Raw genomic sequence first — 18,722 nt, forward strand, 5'->3', positions numbered from 1 at the left:
TCAAAATCACATTTGGCCAAGTCTGTGAAACACACAAGGAATTTGTCTCATCTGAGCTACGCCCGTATTGCAGTCACAAACAAACATGACGGCCAAGTATAGAAAGTCTTTCTAGTCTAAATGTAAGGGTACCATTTGTGTCGTGGTACCTCCCAGTGACAGCTGTGCAAACAAAGCCAGACAGTCATCAAGTAGAGTGACCACTAGGGATGTCGAAATATCGCCATATTGCGATATTAGAATCGCCGCACTATATCGGCGTCGTCATGCCACGGCATTAATGGCAGCAAATCCGTTTAAAAGCCCAAGTTGTTTTCCGTTCGTGCAGTTGCAACACCCTCTAGCGGTTCGTTTATTAGTGCCGTTTAATTTGATTCCACCTATGTTTAAGACCCATGCTAATCGCCAAGAGGAGCACATGACTGGCCAAGCCATTCTTTGCGAATGCTGCAATTATGTACGAAAACAGAATATTGTGATTTTTTTATTTTTTTTTAATATGAGTTCTTTTTTTTTTTTTTTTTTTTTTACAATATCGTGAGTTTTTTTTTTTTATATATATATCGCCAACCTCCCCACAATATCGTGATCATTATCGTATGGTGACATTTTGGATATCGTGACATCCCTAGTGACCGCTAGTGCAGTAGTTACAAAGTACAATACTGCACTGTGACGGTTGTGCAGGCGATTCCGATAATTGTCGCGCCATTTCAAGGAGTTGTGGGGAACTGGGATGTTCCTGTAGTTTGGGACTGATGTCCGGGCCACTGTCGCAAGGCCAGGTACGCGGTACCAGTGACCACTTGGACCTTGAGTGTGTCGTTGGAAGAAAAGAGCTTTCGTTTTTTAAATGCGAGTGAGCGTAAATCGCATTTTCTTCTTCAATCTGTTTGCAAATGAGACTTGATTTTGGTGATGTTGATGTGAAGATTCCCCACCCTTTGTCTTTCAAGTGCCAATGAGACAAGAGGAGAGCCGCTCCCATTGCAATCAGATGCCGGCGTCCTGGCCAAGTCGCTGTGCCGGCGTGTTGCTTCCCAAAAAAGCCAAAGGCAGCTATGTAAAGCGCGAGACTGCCAATATCTCTATTGTGAAATGAATTATTCGCTTGAACTCGAATCAACATTTTGCGAGCCAGGAACGGGCCTGTGCCAGGGCAAAGCGTCCCTTTCAGCAACGGATATTTCAACTTGGCCGTGGAGGAGCGTAATATGAGGCATATTCTTTATCCTCTGCAAAGAAACGACTGATATTACTACCCCTTACTGAGTGAGGTGTTCAGATGTCTGTTCTATATCGTTATGCTGCCCCCAGGTGGCCAAGGCGTCGGTTTCAACGGGTTTTCCCAATATGCGCACTATAGAAAATAATGAGTTGATGAAATTGTTTGTGGCCGCACATGCAAGGAATGGCCGCTGTGTCCAAGGCTGGCCGCATATTTTTCCATTTTTGGTCTATTGCCATTTTAAAGCATATCGGCAGACGTTTCGCGTCTTCCCGCGGATCGCGTTCAAATTGTGTGCTCGAGCCATCTCTGAGCATGTGGAAGAACAGACACCAAGGCCAGCAGCAAACAACATCAATATTCAAGCACTGTTGTGTAGCTGTATTCATATTTCATCAGCGGAGCACCTCGGGGGAATCTGGCGTTTACCCAAAACAAAACGTACCCTGCTAACGGCTGACATTCTTCTTTAGTCGATTCTATTTTGTCTCACCGGGTCAAGCTCGAGTTTGACGTGCCGAATTTCACAGTTTGCGGCATGACAAATGCAAATACGACGAAACGCGACGCAGGTGCCGCAAATAGAGAAGGAAATTAAATGGAAATTTGGAAAATTCACACCAACAGGACTCTCGTGAGGAACTATTACGCATATAAATATGTTGTATTCTACCTCCCTTCATTGTTCAAATGTGACATAAGCACATTTCAGTAAATTATGAAATTATTTGAAAGTCTTAAATTTCGCTCAAGTTTCATCATACAATAGAGATAATAATGGTGTTGAGAGTCACTCTGCACTTATTTTTTTTATGAACAGAACAGACACCATTTTGTGCTGTTTGTTTGTTTGTTTCATACGCGCTATATTATGTCATGACTGTCAATAACTTTGCAATGACCACACACATATTACAAACATTACTGTATCATAATTTGATTAAAGTGGTTTTGATCTCCCAATGCTGCAGTTTTTGATTTCATTGTTGGTTGTAATATAGCCGGCACCACCAACATGGTACCTCGAAAGACCTCACCAGTCATAGGACATTGTGATTCCCTAGGAACGACAAAGCGACGATTTGAAAATGTGAAATGTTATGTTCTTACCACAACCAACCACAAAGCTGCGCTAAAACACCACCGAAAAGGTCATGCGGTCAATTCAATTTATAATCACATGAGACTTTACTGGATTTACAGGACTGGAGACATATGAATCCGGATGAGGGATTAATTGAATTGTTATATCTTTATAGGGGTTTTTGATACAGTCGCACAGCCATTCGTTTTGAGAACTTTACGTTAGTTAGTTTGCGTTTGGTGGCAGATTTATTGACTTTATAAGCTCAACAAGGCTATTGCTAGCTCTGTAGCTTTAGCAGATGATACAACCTCGTTGTTTGAAAACTGAAACTAAAAGCAACGTATCCTCAAACTAAATGTGGAAAAATCAAGAGTTATTGTAGTTGCATGACTGCCCTCTACAGTCAATGAATGGGATTACAGCTGAATACTTTTGAATAGTCATCGCTAATGACAGTACTGTTAATGGAAAGCTAACGTTTTAGAAGCAATACCGATAAATGGAAGTTCATGCTTAACAGTTGGACGCAGATAAACGTTAGATCATCTTTGGAAATGTGCTTTTGTTAAAAGGTTTTGGTGAATTTATCCGGCCTTTTCTTAAACTGTTTCAAATAAAATGTTAAAGTCAATAAATAGCATTGATCTGGAGTTTATATGTTGGAATGGCACTTTGGGAAAGTTGGTGTGGTTAAACGTCATGAAGGACGTGTGAATGGTTGATTTTGAAGTGACGAATTGCGAATTGTTTCAAACTGCAGGGGAATGATTCCCCCTAAGACGGAAAGAAAGAGAAGTGTTAAGATTTAAAATGAAACGATTTGAGAAAACGCCTCAATCGTTGGCTGTGTGGAGGTGTGGAAACCATTTTACACTCAAATCTCACCTCATGGGATTAAGCCTGAACATGACATAATTGGCCAATAATACATCATTTTACGAATAAAACTCCATTTACTGACTTTGTGACCAAGGACAGATGCGCCAAAAGTTGGTTGCCAACCACTAAAAGACAGAAGAAGACAGAAAAAGATGAATTTGAAGAAAAAAACCCATTCATTTATTCTAATTTCTATGCGCCGGCATTAATATTAAAATACATACATTTGTTTGGTGGTTTATCATTTCTTTCTGCAAAAGGACACTTTGCTCGTTCACAATGAGAAAATGTCAAAACCATGTTCAAGTTCAAGGAAGGAGTTCAACTGGCTACAGCTTTTTGCGATGATTGACCTGCATTATATATTCAACATTAGTTAATGTATTAACTAATGAGAAGTGTCTCACAATGTTCATTCTCACCTTTAAAATCCTGCATCTATATGATTTCTAAACAAGCCGTTTTTATTGCTCATCATTAGTTCATAAACAACTTTAGATGCTTTGAAAAGTAGTGACATTGACTGAAAAAGAAAGATTGAACCAAAAATAATTAAAATGATGGACACTGAATGTTACCCAGTAAGGTTAAATAAATAAATAAACAAAATGAATACAATATGTTATCGTCCTGTTAAAACAGGAAGTGAATGAACATAAGTGAAAGCAAAGAGGCCGGCAGGTTGGCCACATGTCGTCATGCTGTAATTTCCATGAAGTAGGACGCAGCGGTCAAAAGAAGGCCACCGAATGGAGTCATCTGCATCGCGTTTTGGGCGCCATTACAGAGTGCTGGGGTTACTGGTCACACTCAGAATCCAGTCATTTTCCTCCAGGAGCTCCGAAAACGACGGCTCTCCCCAGTACGGCTCCATCGATGGCGCGTTCGAAGGGAAGAATGCGTCCGGGGTGTTGGGCGCAACGGGAAGCGGGAATGTCAGGAACTCCGGCGTCGGCGTCATCTCCTGACTGGGCTTTAAGGCCCGATTGCCGTCGGCCTGCGCCGATACTTCAGCGGGAAAAATCCCGGACGTGATTGAGACGATGTCTTCATGATGCAGCGTGGAGAAGGAGGACGAGGGCAAATGGGGGAATTCTGTGTTGGTGTCGCCGCCAAACAGCGAATGAGGAGCGAGTGAAGAAAGGCAGGAAGGGAGGAAATCGGACGAGGACGAGGACGAGGACGAGGACGAGGATGAGAGACTAGGGTTTTCGCCGAGCTCCGGTTTGCAGGTGGCAAGCGTGGACGGCTTGAGGGCGTCCGCCTGCACGGAACCTCGGAGGACACAAAAGGGCCGGTGGCGCTCCAGGGTGGCGGTGTAGTGACGGACTTCTTTTTCTAACGCTGCAATCTCCTTTTCCAGGGCCAAGTTGGACGCTTCCAGGCTCAGGAGCTCCTGGCGATGGGGGAACAGATGCAAAGTTAGCACTTGTAAAACAGAATGTCCAAAGTTTGGAGTCATACACATTCACTCACAGATACTACACTGTTAAACGTGAGGATGACCGTCCATGTGGACAAAACACATTTACATTATACTGGTCAAATTTGAATCATAGAAGGCTTTATGTGTCCCTAAATACATTTTTTTTTTTTTTGCCCCGATCTCAAAAATATCTTTCCTTTTTTTTCTAGCACATCTGATTGACAGTTTACAAACTGTTGTAATTTAGAGCTATGACATTTCAGGAAAAAAAAAAAAAAAAAAAAAATCGACCTCTGGCTGATTATTCATTAAATTGTTATTTTATTATTATTGTGAAATCCTGATGTGCTAAGGAATAAAAAACGAGAACAGATTTGGAATCAGTGGGGGAAAAGTTTGTCTTCGAGTTGGGCGAAAAGCTCAACAATATAGAAAGAAAAAGTGAAAGTCAAACCCCAAAATACACACCATCAACATTCCTGTCACCATTATTTTAAGAGCTATGCTAAAATAAGATAAGATCCATTCATTCACCTCAAGTGAGTTTAGCATTTGGGTTCTTCTTTTTTTAAATGCGGTCCGTTCCACTCAAAGCTAAGGGACAGGAGAACGTATTATTTCCTTTTGCATATGAGCTCATGTTGCATGCAACCACAGAGTAAAACCAACGGTAATTTTTCTATGTACTGTATTCTTATTTATCATATTCCTCCTACAATGTGTGTGTGGGTGTATGTGTGTGTATAAGGATAAGAAAGGTGGTGCTATTTGGCAGGGACAGCCCTTCTCCTAAGGCCTACTGTTTACAAGAAATGGCCTTGCGGCTCGCAAGCCCCCCCCCCACACCCTCACACCCACACACCCACAACTACTGAGAGTCACACACACACACACACACACACACACACACATGCAGGGACATACAAGTAAAAATACAAACATGGACAACCTGGTGGAGTTCGTCCGCCCTCTCTGTTTGTTTTTTGCGGCTCTTCCGGGCAGCATCTCGGTTCTTCAGTCGTCTCTTGGTGCCCCTCTTGTCCCCCGCCTCCTCTCTCTCCTGCCAACGAGAACGCAGCTCAAAGCTCGTGTTTGTCGGAAGAACTACGTTTTAAAAAGCGTCAAGGTTCAAATTGGATCGGTTGAGGAGTTTCACTTCGACAAACGTAGTGCTTTGACGCCCTCTCTCGCCATACTGTTAATGACAAACGACACGATCTTTTGAAGTCTACTGGCTCAGCCTGTTGCCGTGCAACCAACCACATGCAACAGTCTTGCAACCTTCGCTACACAATATCTGACCGGTGTATTGGCTCACATGTTCCCTGTCCTTGCTGACTATACCACTCCGGGGTGTAGTCAGCAAGGGATAAACTCCAGCGCCACATGACCCAAAGCTGGAAACAATCCATGAGGAAAAAAAAAGCATAATATTTATTTATATGCGAGAGTCAAAAATCAATTTTCCCTTTTGGTTTCCTATGCTGGTTTGCATGCATCCCATGGATCTCATTAACTCATTCACTGCCAGACATTTTCAGACACTCATTTACACAAACGATTGAAAAAAATGGAAAAAAGTATAAATGGATTTCTGGGATTGAATGGCCGGACTGTGAAAAGACAAATACATATGTCAATGACAGTGAATGAGTTAAATGATGAATGTGTATTATTAACTTACACCCCCCCCCCCCCCCCCAATAAATTGTGTCTCTTATGTTATTATGGAGAAGGGGAACTTACAGAGTCCGATGTGACCTCGTCTCTTGTGTCCATGAAGAGGGGGGACATCTCACTTCGAGCAGGGCGCACTGACGTCCTGGCTCAGGCACCATCAGGGTGGAAATCAGCGCTAGACCGGACTTTCAGCTTTTGACCGCTCCACTTCCCATACTCGGACTTGCAATTGGGAGTCGGGGGGGTGCATGACGCAGTGCAGACATCCTCTTTCACTTTCTCTTTATTTTAAAGTCCGCATAGCAAAAGAACTGGCGCTGATCTTGACACTCCCGCCCCCTTGTCCGTCCTCAAGGCGTGCCGTCACGAACGTAGCGCCGATGTACACCAACGACTGAGGCGTGGGGATGGAGAAAGAATCGCGTTGCGGAAACGTCACAAATTGCATGTCGTGTATTTAATTGAGCACGTCGGCGTATTCAACATTTTGAATACTCCAAAAAGATAATAATAAGCATTCACATTTTCTATGTTTCACTCGAAACACGACGCGTGCATTATTGTGAGTATGATCGATTTCATGACAGCAAATTAAAAAGTAAATAGAAAAACTCATTAAAGACAATGGTAATACTGCGAAAATTACCAACTGTTGAAGTGACCGGTAACCTTGAACGACAAGATACTGAGATTTCCACGTTCTAATTACTCCCCGCCGTCGAGTTGGAAATTGAATGCATCAAATCTTTCACATAATTCCCAGTAAACTTGAACGCAACAGCAAATTCTCCTTTCACAAAGGCCGACCCGACCCTGTCAGTTTTGACCAATGAGCAGACCCCAAGTGCCGATTTGTCCAATAGGGCGTCGCCTAAGGGCGGCTCTCGCGTCTACTACTTCCGTGTCCACACGCGAGCATCTTAAAAACATCATACCGAAGAGAAAAATCGGGTTTGTTTTATTTTTAATTTCTATTCGGCCCACCAGGACGGCGGCGCGATGGGTTTGCTGACAATTCTGAAGAAGATGAAGCAGAAAGAGCGCGAGATGCGACTACTGATACTGTATCCTGCTTTAAGTGGAGTGGAGTTTACTGCAGCTAAAGCAACCACTGCGAGCATAATGCAACAATTTTCTCGTGCAAACACACGAGAACGTAATCGACAACACAGTTCCGTTTGGTGCTGAATTAGAATTAGCAATATGGATGTGAGTGTTTGTTTGTTTCCCCCTGACCTGGCTCGTTCAGAGGTTTGGACAACGCAGGAAAGACGACCGTCGTGAAAAGGTTGAATGGCGAGGACATCAGCACCATCCCGCCGACGCTGGGCTTCAGGATCATCACTTTGGAGCACAGAAAGTAAGCAGGCTGGAGATTAGAAAAACGTCCGGGGCAGGCTAATCCGCGGTGGTTGACTCTAGCAAGGCAGCTGCGGTCTTCTGTTGGGACTGGACTCACCCAGGTGACCCCGCCCAATTTAACGTGACCTTTTGTGCTTGTAGCTACAAGTTGAACATTTGGGACGTGGGGGGGCAAAAGTCTCTGCGTTCCTACTGGAGGAACTACTTTGAGCGCACGGATGGTCTCGTGTGGGTGGTGGACAGCGCAGATCGACAACGCATGGAGGACTGCAGGCAGGAGCTCCACAAACTGCTGCTGGAGGAGGTACAGTGCGGCTAATATTGTGGCCCAAGCCAAATTGTAGTTGAGGTTTGATTTTTCTGCCTTGTAGAGGTTACTTGGTGCCACATTGCTGGTGTTTGCAAACAAGCAAGATCTACCTGGTGCCTTGTCGGAAGAAGCGATACAAGCGGTAAGGCTGATTTTTCTGCAGTACTGTAAACAGGATGTGTAACATTTTTTTGATTTGTAGACGTTGGCCCTGGATGACATCAAGAACCACCACTGGTGCATTATGGGATGCAGCGCAGTGACGGGACAGAACCTTCTGGCTGGAGTGGACTGGTTGTTAGATGATATTGCCGCAAGGCTCTTTAATGCAGACTGACGTGTGATCATGTTCACCTTGACTAAGGACATTGAAGTTGCCTTATGCTTTGTGACAATACTTGTTCAAGTTATACTATGAACTTTTCAGACGCGCATATCCTGTGGTATACATTAAAACCTTTATTTAAAAAATGTGGCAACCCAAACATTTTTTCAATAATTATCTATGCAGGCCCACTAGTTGAAACACAACCTTCCGATTAATATTGCATTTGTGGAATAAGGGTTAACCCGCCCGTTTTTAGTCACATCTGGCGGCGGCCATTTTGTCACTTCTGTCAACTAAAAGTGACATCACAATTGCTCATGTAATGACCAATCACAGCTCACCTGTTCTCTGAAGCTGAGCCATGATTGGTCATTAGCTGAGCCCTGATTGGCTGTTATTTTCAGTCAACAGAACAAAATGGCCACCTCCTGTGATGGGTAAAGACGGGCAGATTTTGCTGATTGCCACAAACGCAATATTAATCAGAATGCCATGTGTCAATTAGTGGGCCTGCATAGAACCTTCTTGAGAAACATGTTTGGGTTAACTTTCTTCTAACAGTACCAGACCTTTTCAGATTAATTGTGAAATGACATGTCACTGGGATAAAGTTAAAGGGGAAGTAAATTTCTTTGCAGTATATTAGTCCCCCCCAGTATTTCACTGATTAATATTGCATTTGTGGAGTCTGAATTAAAAACTTATTTTTACATCTCGGGCCGCCCTTTCACCACATGTTACTGACTGAAAATGACAGGTAAGAACCATTCCTGGTTCATATGATAACAGGTGAGCTGTAACTGGTTATCTGAACAACTGATGTAATTCTCAGTCAACGGCAAGTGGCAAAATGGCCACTTCCTGAGCTGGCCCCCCTAAAAAACCTGTTGCATTTTGCTGCTCAATTCAGAGTCTACAACCCCAATATCAGAATAGCGTTTAGACTAGTAGAGGCACACAGTACTTATTGTAAAGAAAATTTGACTTGAGCTCCACCTTAACAAACCATGTTGTGAGTACAAAAGAATAGTCAAGACAGACTGAATTTACTTTGATTTTATTAAAGAAGGGTGTCAAGAAAAACATTCACTTTCGATCTGCAAAGTCATGCCTTGGAAGATTCAGTCTGGAAAGGAAAAGAAAAATGAAGTATAATAAATTTGAGTCACTGCCCACAAGATGCATAGCACGCTTTGTTGGAATGTTTGCTTTAAGATCAGAGACAACCAATCAGTCATCAAAGTTCAGACTGGGGCGGTAACATGAGCTCATCACTTCTGCTGGCAATTAAAATATGCACAACATACCAACGTGGCTGCTGAGGACGGCGCGAACAACATCCTGGTGGATCAAGTCAACGCTGCAGCCTGTCACCAAACAAAACAATAGTCAGTGATTGCAATTTGAGTAGCGTTTATAGGAGGTGGTGTTAATAAATGTGGCTCAGGAGGAGTACCAATCAGTCATGAATTTTCAGACTGGGGCGGTAACAGAAAGTCATCACTTGCACACAAAAACCTGTACACAAACGACACTGACACTCACCTCCACAAAATGGCCGCCTTCCACCTGCCTCCACAAAATGGCCGCCACCTGCAGAGTCAAGAGAGAACTCGTTAGCTAGCTTCCCAAGTCTACATGCGGCTAACACACAGCTCCTTTCCCTTCAGACTGTTGGAAACCCCAACGAGCTGTCCCCTTGTTGCCAAGGCAACACCAGTGGGTTCACCTTTGCAGGTCTGGCGTTGACGCATGGCGTAAGACGCGTGCGGATGTCATCACCAAGGAAATGCAATGGGCGCGTGTGCTTTTTATTGCTCACCTGGTTAATGCTGTGGTCCAAACGCGATCACATCTGGTTGAGACAAAAAAAAAAAAGTGAGGTTTGGAAAAACTTGCATTTGTAAAAATAGTTAAGTGCAGCTGGTGTCAGATTTGTGCTTTTCATCAAGTAGTCAGACGAACGAGATTCCAGTATTGTCTCATCATTTTTCAGCCTCAAGCGTCAGTGGGCCTTTGTGACAGAGACTCACCTTCAGCCTAGCCTGTTGAAACACAGACACTTTAGTTTCCGTTTAACTCACAGACAATAAGAAAAAGGCAGGTGCTCAGATGTTCGTGTCGTTTCACAGCGAGTCAAAGTGAGCTAAGTATCATCATCATTGCACCCATGGAAACAAATTCAAGCGCTTACGTTTGGAGACGTGTGCAGTCTGCGTCGTGCCACCGTCGCAGCTGGCGTAAAAAGAGAAAAGTCATTTCAAGTGCAAATGCTCACATTGAGAATATTTTGCTTTGGCGGGCCAAATAAAAAAAAAAAAAAATAAAATCAGAATCCTAGTTGACATCAATAGTTTCAGCTATATGCTTGTCATTAGAAGTCATCATTTCAACCCAGCAAGATTTACAGAATTGTTTTTTTTTTTTTTTTGCCACACCTTGTCATGTGCCGGCCAACATCTGACCCAGCAGTTCTAGGGGGTTGTTTTCCATCTACAAACAGGAAAGAATATTGTAAAATCAAAACATCGAAGGAATCAATAGGTGCTGCTCAGAATTATTTAAAAGGATTCTCTTCAAAGACCAATTCAGTCAGAGAGAGTTCGAGAATTCATCACAGCAGCCAGGATCGTTTTTTTTAACAATTTAATATACCTGAAAATTAGGAGCCCATCCTGGGAGGGGAAAAAAAAAAGATAATTCACATTAACACCAGGTTATAGTTGGCACATTCTCATCACTACTGCTTCATGCAACTCAGATTGAGATAAATTTTCATCTAGTTTGAGTCAGTGAGAGAGTTCAAAGTTCACATCCCCGAAGCATGACGCAAAATCAGAAAACACAAGTTGAAAGGGGACAAATACCAGTAGCTTCTTGAACAAGCTCCACCTGAAAAGACAAAAGGCACATTCATTCAACAATGACTCGTTGATTCAGTGATGCAGATTTCCATTTCATTCTTTGTGTAAGATAATCGTGAAGAATTGAGCGGACAATACCTGGGGCTAATAACGTTGCTTCTCGAACACGCGGCATCTGCAAGACAGAACAAGCACGAGGTGCTAGCATTAGCATTAGCCATAGCCACGTGACTACACGTTGGGCCTAAGCACATTCTTTATTCTTTCCAAACTGTCTCACTTCAGAATATAAAAAAAGTACAATCACAGTCATTCAGTACAGGTCTGTGAAAATTTTCATCATTGAGAGACGATGGAAAGAGAGCCAAAGTGAGACCAATAGACTCAAAATCCTAATGACTTAACAATTCCACATTTCAATAAATGACACTAATGCACATTTACAAGTCGAAATTATGCCAAGACGGCAGGTCGTGGAATGTGCGCGATGGGCCCACGTTACACCCACCGAAACCCAGCCAACACGAAGCCCACTTTGAGCAAATAAGGAAGGGAACCGCCAACGTTGGACATAGGAACTACACAAATAAAACAACCCTAAACGGATTCCAGGACAATTCGAATAAAATAAAAAAAAAAGACATGTAGAAGAAGCGCGGGCTTGGTACTTTACCTAAAGGTAGGGTATCGATGAAAGTGGACGAAGAAACGGCTTCTTCCATTTTATATACTCACAATGTGACTCCGCCCACTCCACAACTTTAGCCGAGAAACGGTTTACCGTGCAGCTTTTTTTTTTTTTGCGAGAGCAGTCACACAAGTATATTTTAGATATTTATGTGCATATAGCTGTCACAATTGTGTCATTAGGTCGAGTGAATCAAAAGAAGAGTGTTTTTTTTTTTAGCTTGTAGTCGCCCCAATTCTTCTTTCTGTGGCGTTTGGACGAAAGCTGTTAATTGCACTACTGCCACTTATTGGATGGGAAGATGAATCACAGCGGCATCGAGGAATGATTGCGTAATACGTGAGCAATGTGGAAAAAAATGAAATCGAGGTGGTCAAGCAATAATAAAACAACAAAAAAAAAAAACAGAAATATACACATTTAAATCCCCCCTCAAATTATAACCATCTTTATTATAAGTTCTTTGGGGAAAACTTCAGGGACAAAACACAAAAGTCCATTCAAAGCTTTAAAGTTAGCCAACTTTTTCTTTTCCATGTTTGCATTTTAATGATATAATACCAATAATTGTGATTGTATAAAAATATTAAATATTGATTGTAATTTTTAGTTTTCTTGTGCCTTAAGTGCATCAATTGTTTAATACAGACCTTAAACGTTTTCCTGAGGAGTCAAGTGTTAAGACCAACTTAACTTTGCATAAATATATTACACAACAATAATAATAATGATGATGATGATGATGATGATAATGAACTGCATTGAAATCCACACTTTAGCTTCATTTCTCAGTTTTTGTCCCTCAAGTTCAAAGAACCTTCACCAGAACTTCAAGAGAGAAATATTGTATAACTAACAAGACAGTATGTTTGATTTTTATTTCACACAATGTTAGAAATACACTGAAGCGTTTGGGCGTGTTTGTTTCTACACTCACCCAATTGATGATTACCTTCTGCTTTGTTACTCTTGAAATAAATACAAATTGGGTCCACTAATCAGTCATTGCTTATTTGGCGGTTACACATCCACACTTTTTGTTTTCATCGCGCTAAACCTGAGAAAAGCTCCAAACAGTGAACCGGGCGTAATAGATGAAAAACTAGAATAAATAATTAGGATGGTGCTGTCATGGGAAATAATCCATCGTGATTAAAGTCCATTTGGGTGTTCATTATTGCTGAGCTTCTACTGAAACTCGGCCAGCGCAACATTATGCTGATGCTTCTTTTGGGCCGAATGGACTGGCGTGAGGGTGACGCTGTAGATGTTGGCCACAAACGCCTCCCACCCTCGACGAAAAGCTCGGTCCACAGCCTGAGGGGAAAAAGAAAAACATTTGTTGCGGATGGATGAATGCTGCGAGTGGAATGTTCAGGTGAAGGTTCTTAATGATTTGCCCGCCCGTCATTGAACATGACGTCAAGCCAAGGGTTGGCCGTACGTGGCCGATGGACCTCCGCCCGGCTCCAGATGGCGGCGCATGGATTCATAGTCCAGCCATGTCAACTTTCTTCCACAAATTGGCTTACGTAACCTTTCAGGGATTAACGTTTAACCAAGGGGCATCCATGCGGAGATGGAATTTATTTATCATGGGGACCCTTCTATCGACAGTTTTGGATGTCAAGTATATAAACACAACCATACATATTAATTTCCCACCAATTGGATGATTAGCAACATGGCAATCAAAAATGATTTGGTGTTGAATAAATTTGTACATTTTATGAGTTGACCGGAATAAATTATTTTTTTTTCCCACCAAATTGTCCGTTTATTGAGATTCCAACTTTAGCAATGACCCTTGGTAAATGGTACCTGGTTGCAGTTTCTTCTTGTTGGAGGTTATAGTGTCTCACCTTGCGATATGTTTTCATCGTATTCCTCTTCACCGCCTTCATGAGCTCCTCTTGCTCCCTCTTCATCCTCTTCTTGTCTCGGATCAGCACTTGGTCGTCGGCGTCCTCCCGGGACGCAAAGTGCGTGGGCGGGTTCTCCTGGCTGGGGGCCCGCTTTGCCTCGGGGACGCGGGGGCTCGCGGAACCCGGTGGCGACGCCTCCCGGGAAGCGGCCTGCTTCTGTTTCCTGAGGGAGCTTCTTCTCCTCCACCTGCCGCCCGACGTCCCCCGCCGGAGCGTGTCGCCGTCGTCCACGTCGCTCCCTCCGTCCGCCGCCAAAATGTCCATCAGGGCTGCACTTTCCGGATCATCCAGGCGGTCGTAGAAGCCGCTGGATTTGTCCAGGAACTTGGGTGCTCGGATGGAAGCCCGCACAGAACTTTTCCTGGAGTCCTTGCCGATAGTCATGGCCCCAGCTGGATCTGCGTCGTGCTTCTCCTGTGTTGTGCTGCGGAAAAAAAGGAGGGGGGGGGGGGGTGGAGGGAGAGATTAGTTACACAATCTGCCAGCACTATCTGCGCTTGTTTCACATACAAAGTTGGGATCGTTTCAAGGTAGGACAAAGATTAGAAGACGCAGTCAAACAAATGTGTGTGTGTGTGTGTGGCACTAACAATTCAGAGTTGTGATGACAACACACAGCTCCAACGTGGACTATGAACACATGAAACTATTAAATGCTGAAATTAAAGCTGCATGGTTCCAAGATGACATACTTTTAAGAAGGCACCTCTTACTTCATGTTAGCGACAACTCAACCTGAAGACGACTATTAAAAAACAAAAAACAAAAAAAAAAAACAAACATGGAAGTTCAGAGCACAAGATGACAATGAGAGAAAGAGGACATCATGTGTTAAGATACAAATAATCACATTGATAATGGAACAAAATGTCCGAATGAATGCGAGTGTGTGGGTGGGTGAATGAATAACTCGGGAGCTCGGATTTGGCGATACGCCACACACACACAATGACAAATGTCAATACAGGGAGTTGGGGCTGTGTGTGTGCACGTGTGTCAGCCACATGCTTGCAGCTCAAGCAAACGCAGGCCAATCCTCACCATAGTGAAGCGGAAAGCAGGTTGCCATGGTGACTGTCAAGCAGACTGAAGTTGAACTTCAGATAGTCATGATGCTGGTACTTTTCGCAAACCTAAAATGTGTATTGCCATCAAAGCCGAAACAAAAGTGAATCAACTTGTACATATTGATACGTATTGTAATAAGTGAGTATAGGAAGTAAGAGTATATATGCAAGAAGCGCATACCTGAAATTACTGTTGCCATGGTAGCATGGTCATCCATTTGTGTGTTTCATCTTAAAGTCGAAATCAAGTCAAACATTTTTTTTCCAAGAATATGTTCTATACGCCTCCGCTAGTCTAAACACAGAATTCTGATTAATATTGCATTTATGGAATATTAATTAAGGAGTAAAATCCACCGTTTCTGTCCATCTCAGGGGGCGGCCATTTTGTCACTTCTGTCAACTGAAAATGACATCTCAGTTTCTCAGGGCGCAGGTAACGACCAATCATGGCTCAGCTTAAAAAAAAAAAAAAAACACATGAGCTGTGAATGGTTGTTAGGGTTAGTGATATCATTTTCAGTCGACAGAAGTGACAAAATGGCCGCCCCTTGAGATGGCTAAAAACAGGTGTGAATTTTGCTTCTTAACTCATCTTGCACAAACGCAATATTAACCCGAATGCCATGTTTAGACTAGTGAAGGGGCATAGAACATATTCCAAAGAATTTTTTGAGTTCTTCTCTAAACAAAATTAAATCAACAATTTTCCAAGTACACACAACGGAGATCTTTAATAAAGAAAGAGTGACAAAAAGAACATTTGACCTAGTTTATTTGTCAGTGACATGGCAGAGCAAATATTACAGCAAGAAATAAATAACATATTGTAAACCCACAGCCATCACTCATCTCTATCAGTTGTGCTTCATATGAGTTTGTATTGTTCTCTGATAGGATTATACTGGATTTTATTTGAGAAAAAAAAATGGTTCTACTTAAAAGGCAACTGCGTGGTTATCATGCAAGAAGAAAGGCATGCATGAATTTTAATCGGAGTTCCACTTTGAGTATGAACGGGGAATTACAGTACTTACACGCGGTTGACCCCCCCCATTGTGTGTGTGTGTGCGCGCTTGTCAGACCTCCACGGCCGCATCGGAGCCCAAACCCTGAGCCTGCAGGGCATCTTCACGTTTCATCTTGGGCTTCTCCGTGCGTGTGTGCCACACCAGCACCTACGAAACCATGAAAAATGTAGCGGCCTGGTTTCTCGTGACAAGGCGGTGCCAAAAACGCTTACTTTGGAGCAGTTGTCCGCTCTGGGCTCCAGTTGGTCCAAGGTGACCAGGCCCTGCAGAAGACTGCTCTCCAGGAAGCCCATCGGTGCGTTGCCGTCAAAACGAGTGTCCGGGTTGGCCAGAAGCAGCTTGAGGGACACGGCGAAGCCGGCCATGTCCATCGGGAAGGGACGGCTGGGACGCCAGCCGACGTGGAAGCGCACCACCTGCACGGCGGCAATATGTACAATTGAGCGATCCTCAGCATGGAGATATTTTTATTTTATTTCTTTTAAGTTTGACCTATAAAAAGCTTGCGCAATACGGATTTTACAGTGTGTTGTAATTTATAGCTACGAGGTTTAAAAAAAAAAAAAAAAAAAGGCAAAAGAAATAAAATTATCCACCTGCTGCTGAAACATTCATAAATATTACTAAATACTTTACTATTACATTTTATATTATTGTTATTTTATTATTATTATGATTATTAAATCCTGATGAACTAGAGAAAAAAAACGAGGAAAGATTTGGAATCAGTGCAAAAAAAAAAATCTTCAAGAAAAGTTTACTTGCATCTCTGAATGACATATTTTCCCAAAAATGTAATCGATGATTCATCCTTACTAATAAGTGATGTCAGGAGCTCTAAAGTCCAGTCAGTCTGCTCCATTCTCCTTGCAAGTTGCTTTCATTTTTGCATTTGGCTGTTATAATATAGATCATATTTTTCTTGAGTTCGATACAAACCTTTCCTCCTTCCACGACAGGTTTTTCGTACTTCATCCCTCCGACGAGTCCCACGGGCCACACGGACACTCGCTGCGTGCTCCTCATCTGAGACGACGACAACAACATCAACATCGACAACCCGAGAGAAGAACAAATTTCTTCTCGTCTTTTCCAGCCTTGCCACCCAGTGGAGGAAAAAAAGTAAGTAAGTAGAACAACACAGGCAAGCAACAGGGACCGTGTCAGCGTTCATACCTCTTCAAATATCTGCAGGCTGTACGTGTTATCGTCATCAGCAAAGTAGACCACCCCTTGTTGGCCGCGTCGGTCCATCTGAGGCCTTCTGTCCTCCAGGAGCCAGCGCAGGGCCTCGTTCCTCTGCTCCACACCGCGAGGCTTGAGCCAGCTCGGATCGCCCTGGGCAGGGAAGGAACGAAAGCGGATGTTGGCTGTGTGCCTTTTGGTCCAATATGAACTCAAACTGCATTTATGAAAAACGTCCACCTCCTGCAACTTCCGCTCCTTGGCGGTGGCCATGTGGAGGTGCGTGTAGGACAAGCCGGACTTGGCCAAGAGTTGTCCCACCAGCTGCGTCTTGTGCTGGGAGTCCTCCACGACGATCCAGTGGAGCTGAGGCACGTGGAGGAAGGTCTGGGACAAGCGGGTCAGCTCAGCCTTTTGCACCAGCCTGGAACAAACCACAAGAACACCGTCTGTTGGTTGACTCGAACCAACTGAGGGGAGCGGGCGAGGTTACCTGGCATATGTCGGCGTGATGACAAAGATGGGGGGCAGCGAGGACTCTTTTTGGGGCTGCCTGGTGGCCTCCAACCTCCTCGTTTGCTGCTGAAGACGGTGCAGCTCCCCCCGCAGTCGAGATATGGTTCGCTCCCTGGGCATGTCGTGCTCTGTGCAGTCGCATCTCTGTCCTGGGGAGAAAACAAGACACTACTTTACGCTGCGCTGGTGCAATCAAAACAATTCGGCATGTGTTCCGTCACAAATAGACTAGTAAGGGTCTGATGTCTGCTCACCAAGCTGCATCAGTGCATAGATGAGGCCCAGCAGAGAAACCAGGAAGTAGAGCACAAACACCGTTTTCAGCTTCAGCCTCATCCTCGTGGCCATCGTACCCTGAACGTTAGAATGTGGAGAGGACACGTCATTACGTACACAATAGAAGTGGTACCTTGGCTAAACGCCCATACAGAATTGTAAACAAACATTGAGAACAAACCAAATTGAGAACATTTGCTACAGTAACTCACCCGTCTAGACGCTTACGCAGAATACTGTTGACGTCATTAAGGAGACCACGCCCCCGCACAGGCACACCGTTGTTGTGGCTTTTGGCTTATCCTAATTTACAGTCACTATGCTTTTAAACAGCCGTTTTAGGTTTCTAAATAATACAGTTTTTTTCAAACATTGTGTTTTTTGGGTGCTGCAATGGATTAAGGTGATATTAATTCAGATGCAATACTGTCTTTGCTTTTCTCGTCTGCACCATTGCAGATGAAAACGACTGACATTTGGAAAGCGTTTAAACGGGTGTAAACATGAGCAAATGGCAGAAAACAACACTGTAAAAATAAGTAAATAAATGCATTTGGTGAAGCAAACAAATGCGACGTTACGGATGGCGAACTGCATCCTCGCTAACGCTCGCTATTTTATGAAAGGTAGCTTGACAGAACGTTTGCACACGAAATAAAAGCACATTGAGGCGTGTACGTACCGATAGTTAGTCCTGGCGGATGCTCTTTGCAGAATCTTGAACACTTCACGTCATTTTTGTCGCGAAAACCTTAGTGAGAGGATCCATTCATCCAGATTGGCTTTCCTACCACTTCCGGGTTGGTTGAAACATTTTAAAAGGTCCCAGCGAAACAGTGAGTATACGCGCAAAGTTCCACACGTCTTGAC

At 43.5% G+C, this 18,722-nt stretch overlaps 4 protein-coding genes and 4 non-coding genes across 10 annotated transcripts; 1 reads left to right on the top strand and 7 right to left on the bottom strand.

Moving 5' to 3' along the window:
* Positions 1-3,365: 3,365 nt before the first annotated feature.
* Positions 3,366-7,946, bottom strand: batf2 (basic leucine zipper ATF-like transcription factor 2). Its single transcript, XM_086024678.1, has 4 exons — positions 7,537-7,946; positions 6,367-6,694; positions 5,570-5,680; positions 3,366-4,590 (listed from the first exon to the last, which is right to left on the bottom strand). The coding sequence occupies exons 2-4, from the start codon at positions 6,412-6,414 to the stop codon at positions 3,976-3,978; spliced, it is 774 nt and encodes a 257-aa protein (XP_085880804.1). The 5' UTR covers positions 6,415-6,694; positions 7,537-7,946; the 3' UTR covers positions 3,366-3,975.
* arl2 (ADP-ribosylation factor-like 2) lies at positions 7,145-9,486 on the top strand. The gene is made up of 5 exons (XM_086024683.1): positions 7,145-7,364; positions 7,550-7,660; positions 7,804-7,966; positions 8,034-8,114; positions 8,175-9,486. Exons 1-5 carry the CDS (start codon positions 7,300-7,302, stop codon positions 8,307-8,309), a joined length of 555 nt encoding a protein of 184 aa, XP_085880809.1. The 5' UTR covers positions 7,145-7,299; the 3' UTR covers positions 8,310-9,486.
* On the bottom strand, positions 9,342-15,216 carry LOC147150933 (uncharacterized). 2 transcript variants are annotated; one of them, XM_086024682.1, is made up of 12 exons: positions 14,819-15,216; positions 13,715-14,201; positions 11,838-13,169; positions 11,303-11,339; positions 11,168-11,192; positions 10,956-10,975; positions 10,739-10,793; positions 10,495-10,535; positions 10,123-10,345; positions 9,846-9,893; positions 9,608-9,667; positions 9,342-9,426 (listed from the first exon to the last, which is right to left on the bottom strand). In XM_086024682.1, exons 2-3 carry the CDS (start codon positions 14,159-14,161, stop codon positions 13,041-13,043), a joined length of 576 nt encoding a protein of 191 aa, XP_085880808.1. In that variant the 5' UTR covers positions 14,162-14,201; positions 14,819-15,216; the 3' UTR covers positions 9,342-9,426; positions 9,608-9,667; positions 9,846-9,893; positions 10,123-10,345; positions 10,495-10,535; positions 10,739-10,793; positions 10,956-10,975; positions 11,168-11,192; positions 11,303-11,339; positions 11,838-13,040. The 2 variants fall into 2 exon arrangements, with proteins under 2 accessions (XP_085880808.1, XP_085880807.1); XM_086024681.1 differs by lacking the exon at positions 14,819-15,216 and having other exon boundaries at positions 13,715-14,340.
* LOC147150934 (small nucleolar RNA SNORD31) lies at positions 9,511-9,582 on the bottom strand. Its single transcript, XR_015085961.1, has one exon. It is a non-coding gene; the product is annotated as a small nucleolar RNA SNORD31 (small nucleolar RNA).
* LOC147150935 (small nucleolar RNA SNORD31) lies at positions 9,738-9,811 on the bottom strand. Its single transcript, XR_015085962.1, has one exon. It is a non-coding gene; the product is annotated as a small nucleolar RNA SNORD31 (small nucleolar RNA).
* On the bottom strand, positions 9,962-10,087 carry LOC147150936 (small nucleolar RNA SNORD22). The gene has a single exon (XR_015085964.1). It is a non-coding gene; the product is annotated as a small nucleolar RNA SNORD22 (small nucleolar RNA).
* On the bottom strand, positions 10,404-10,468 carry LOC147150937 (small nucleolar RNA SNORD29). Its single transcript, XR_015085965.1, has one exon. It is a non-coding gene; the product is annotated as a small nucleolar RNA SNORD29 (small nucleolar RNA).
* A 386-nt stretch (positions 15,217-15,602) lies between the features above and the next one.
* On the bottom strand, positions 15,603-18,702 carry b3gat3 (beta-1,3-glucuronyltransferase 3 (glucuronosyltransferase I)). 2 transcript variants are annotated; one of them, XM_086024676.1, is made up of 8 exons: positions 18,535-18,702; positions 17,831-17,930; positions 17,554-17,725; positions 17,301-17,484; positions 17,052-17,213; positions 16,815-16,901; positions 16,088-16,291; positions 15,603-16,022 (listed from the first exon to the last, which is right to left on the bottom strand). In XM_086024676.1, exons 2-8 carry the CDS (start codon positions 17,922-17,924, stop codon positions 15,924-15,926), a joined length of 1,002 nt encoding a protein of 333 aa, XP_085880802.1. In that variant the 5' UTR covers positions 17,925-17,930; positions 18,535-18,702; the 3' UTR covers positions 15,603-15,923. The 2 variants fall into 2 exon arrangements, with proteins under 2 accessions (XP_085880802.1, XP_085880803.1); XM_086024677.1 differs by lacking the exon at positions 18,535-18,702 and adding an exon at positions 18,065-18,159.
* Positions 18,703-18,722: the final 20 nt, after the last annotated feature.

The sequence above is a fragment of the Filicampus tigris genome, chromosome 2 (assembly GCF_054856515.1).
Source record: "Filicampus tigris isolate MCC_2025a chromosome 2, RoL_Ftig_1.0, whole genome shotgun sequence".
In the NCBI taxonomy this organism is placed as follows: Eukaryota; Metazoa; Chordata; class Actinopteri; order Syngnathiformes; family Syngnathidae; genus Filicampus; species Filicampus tigris.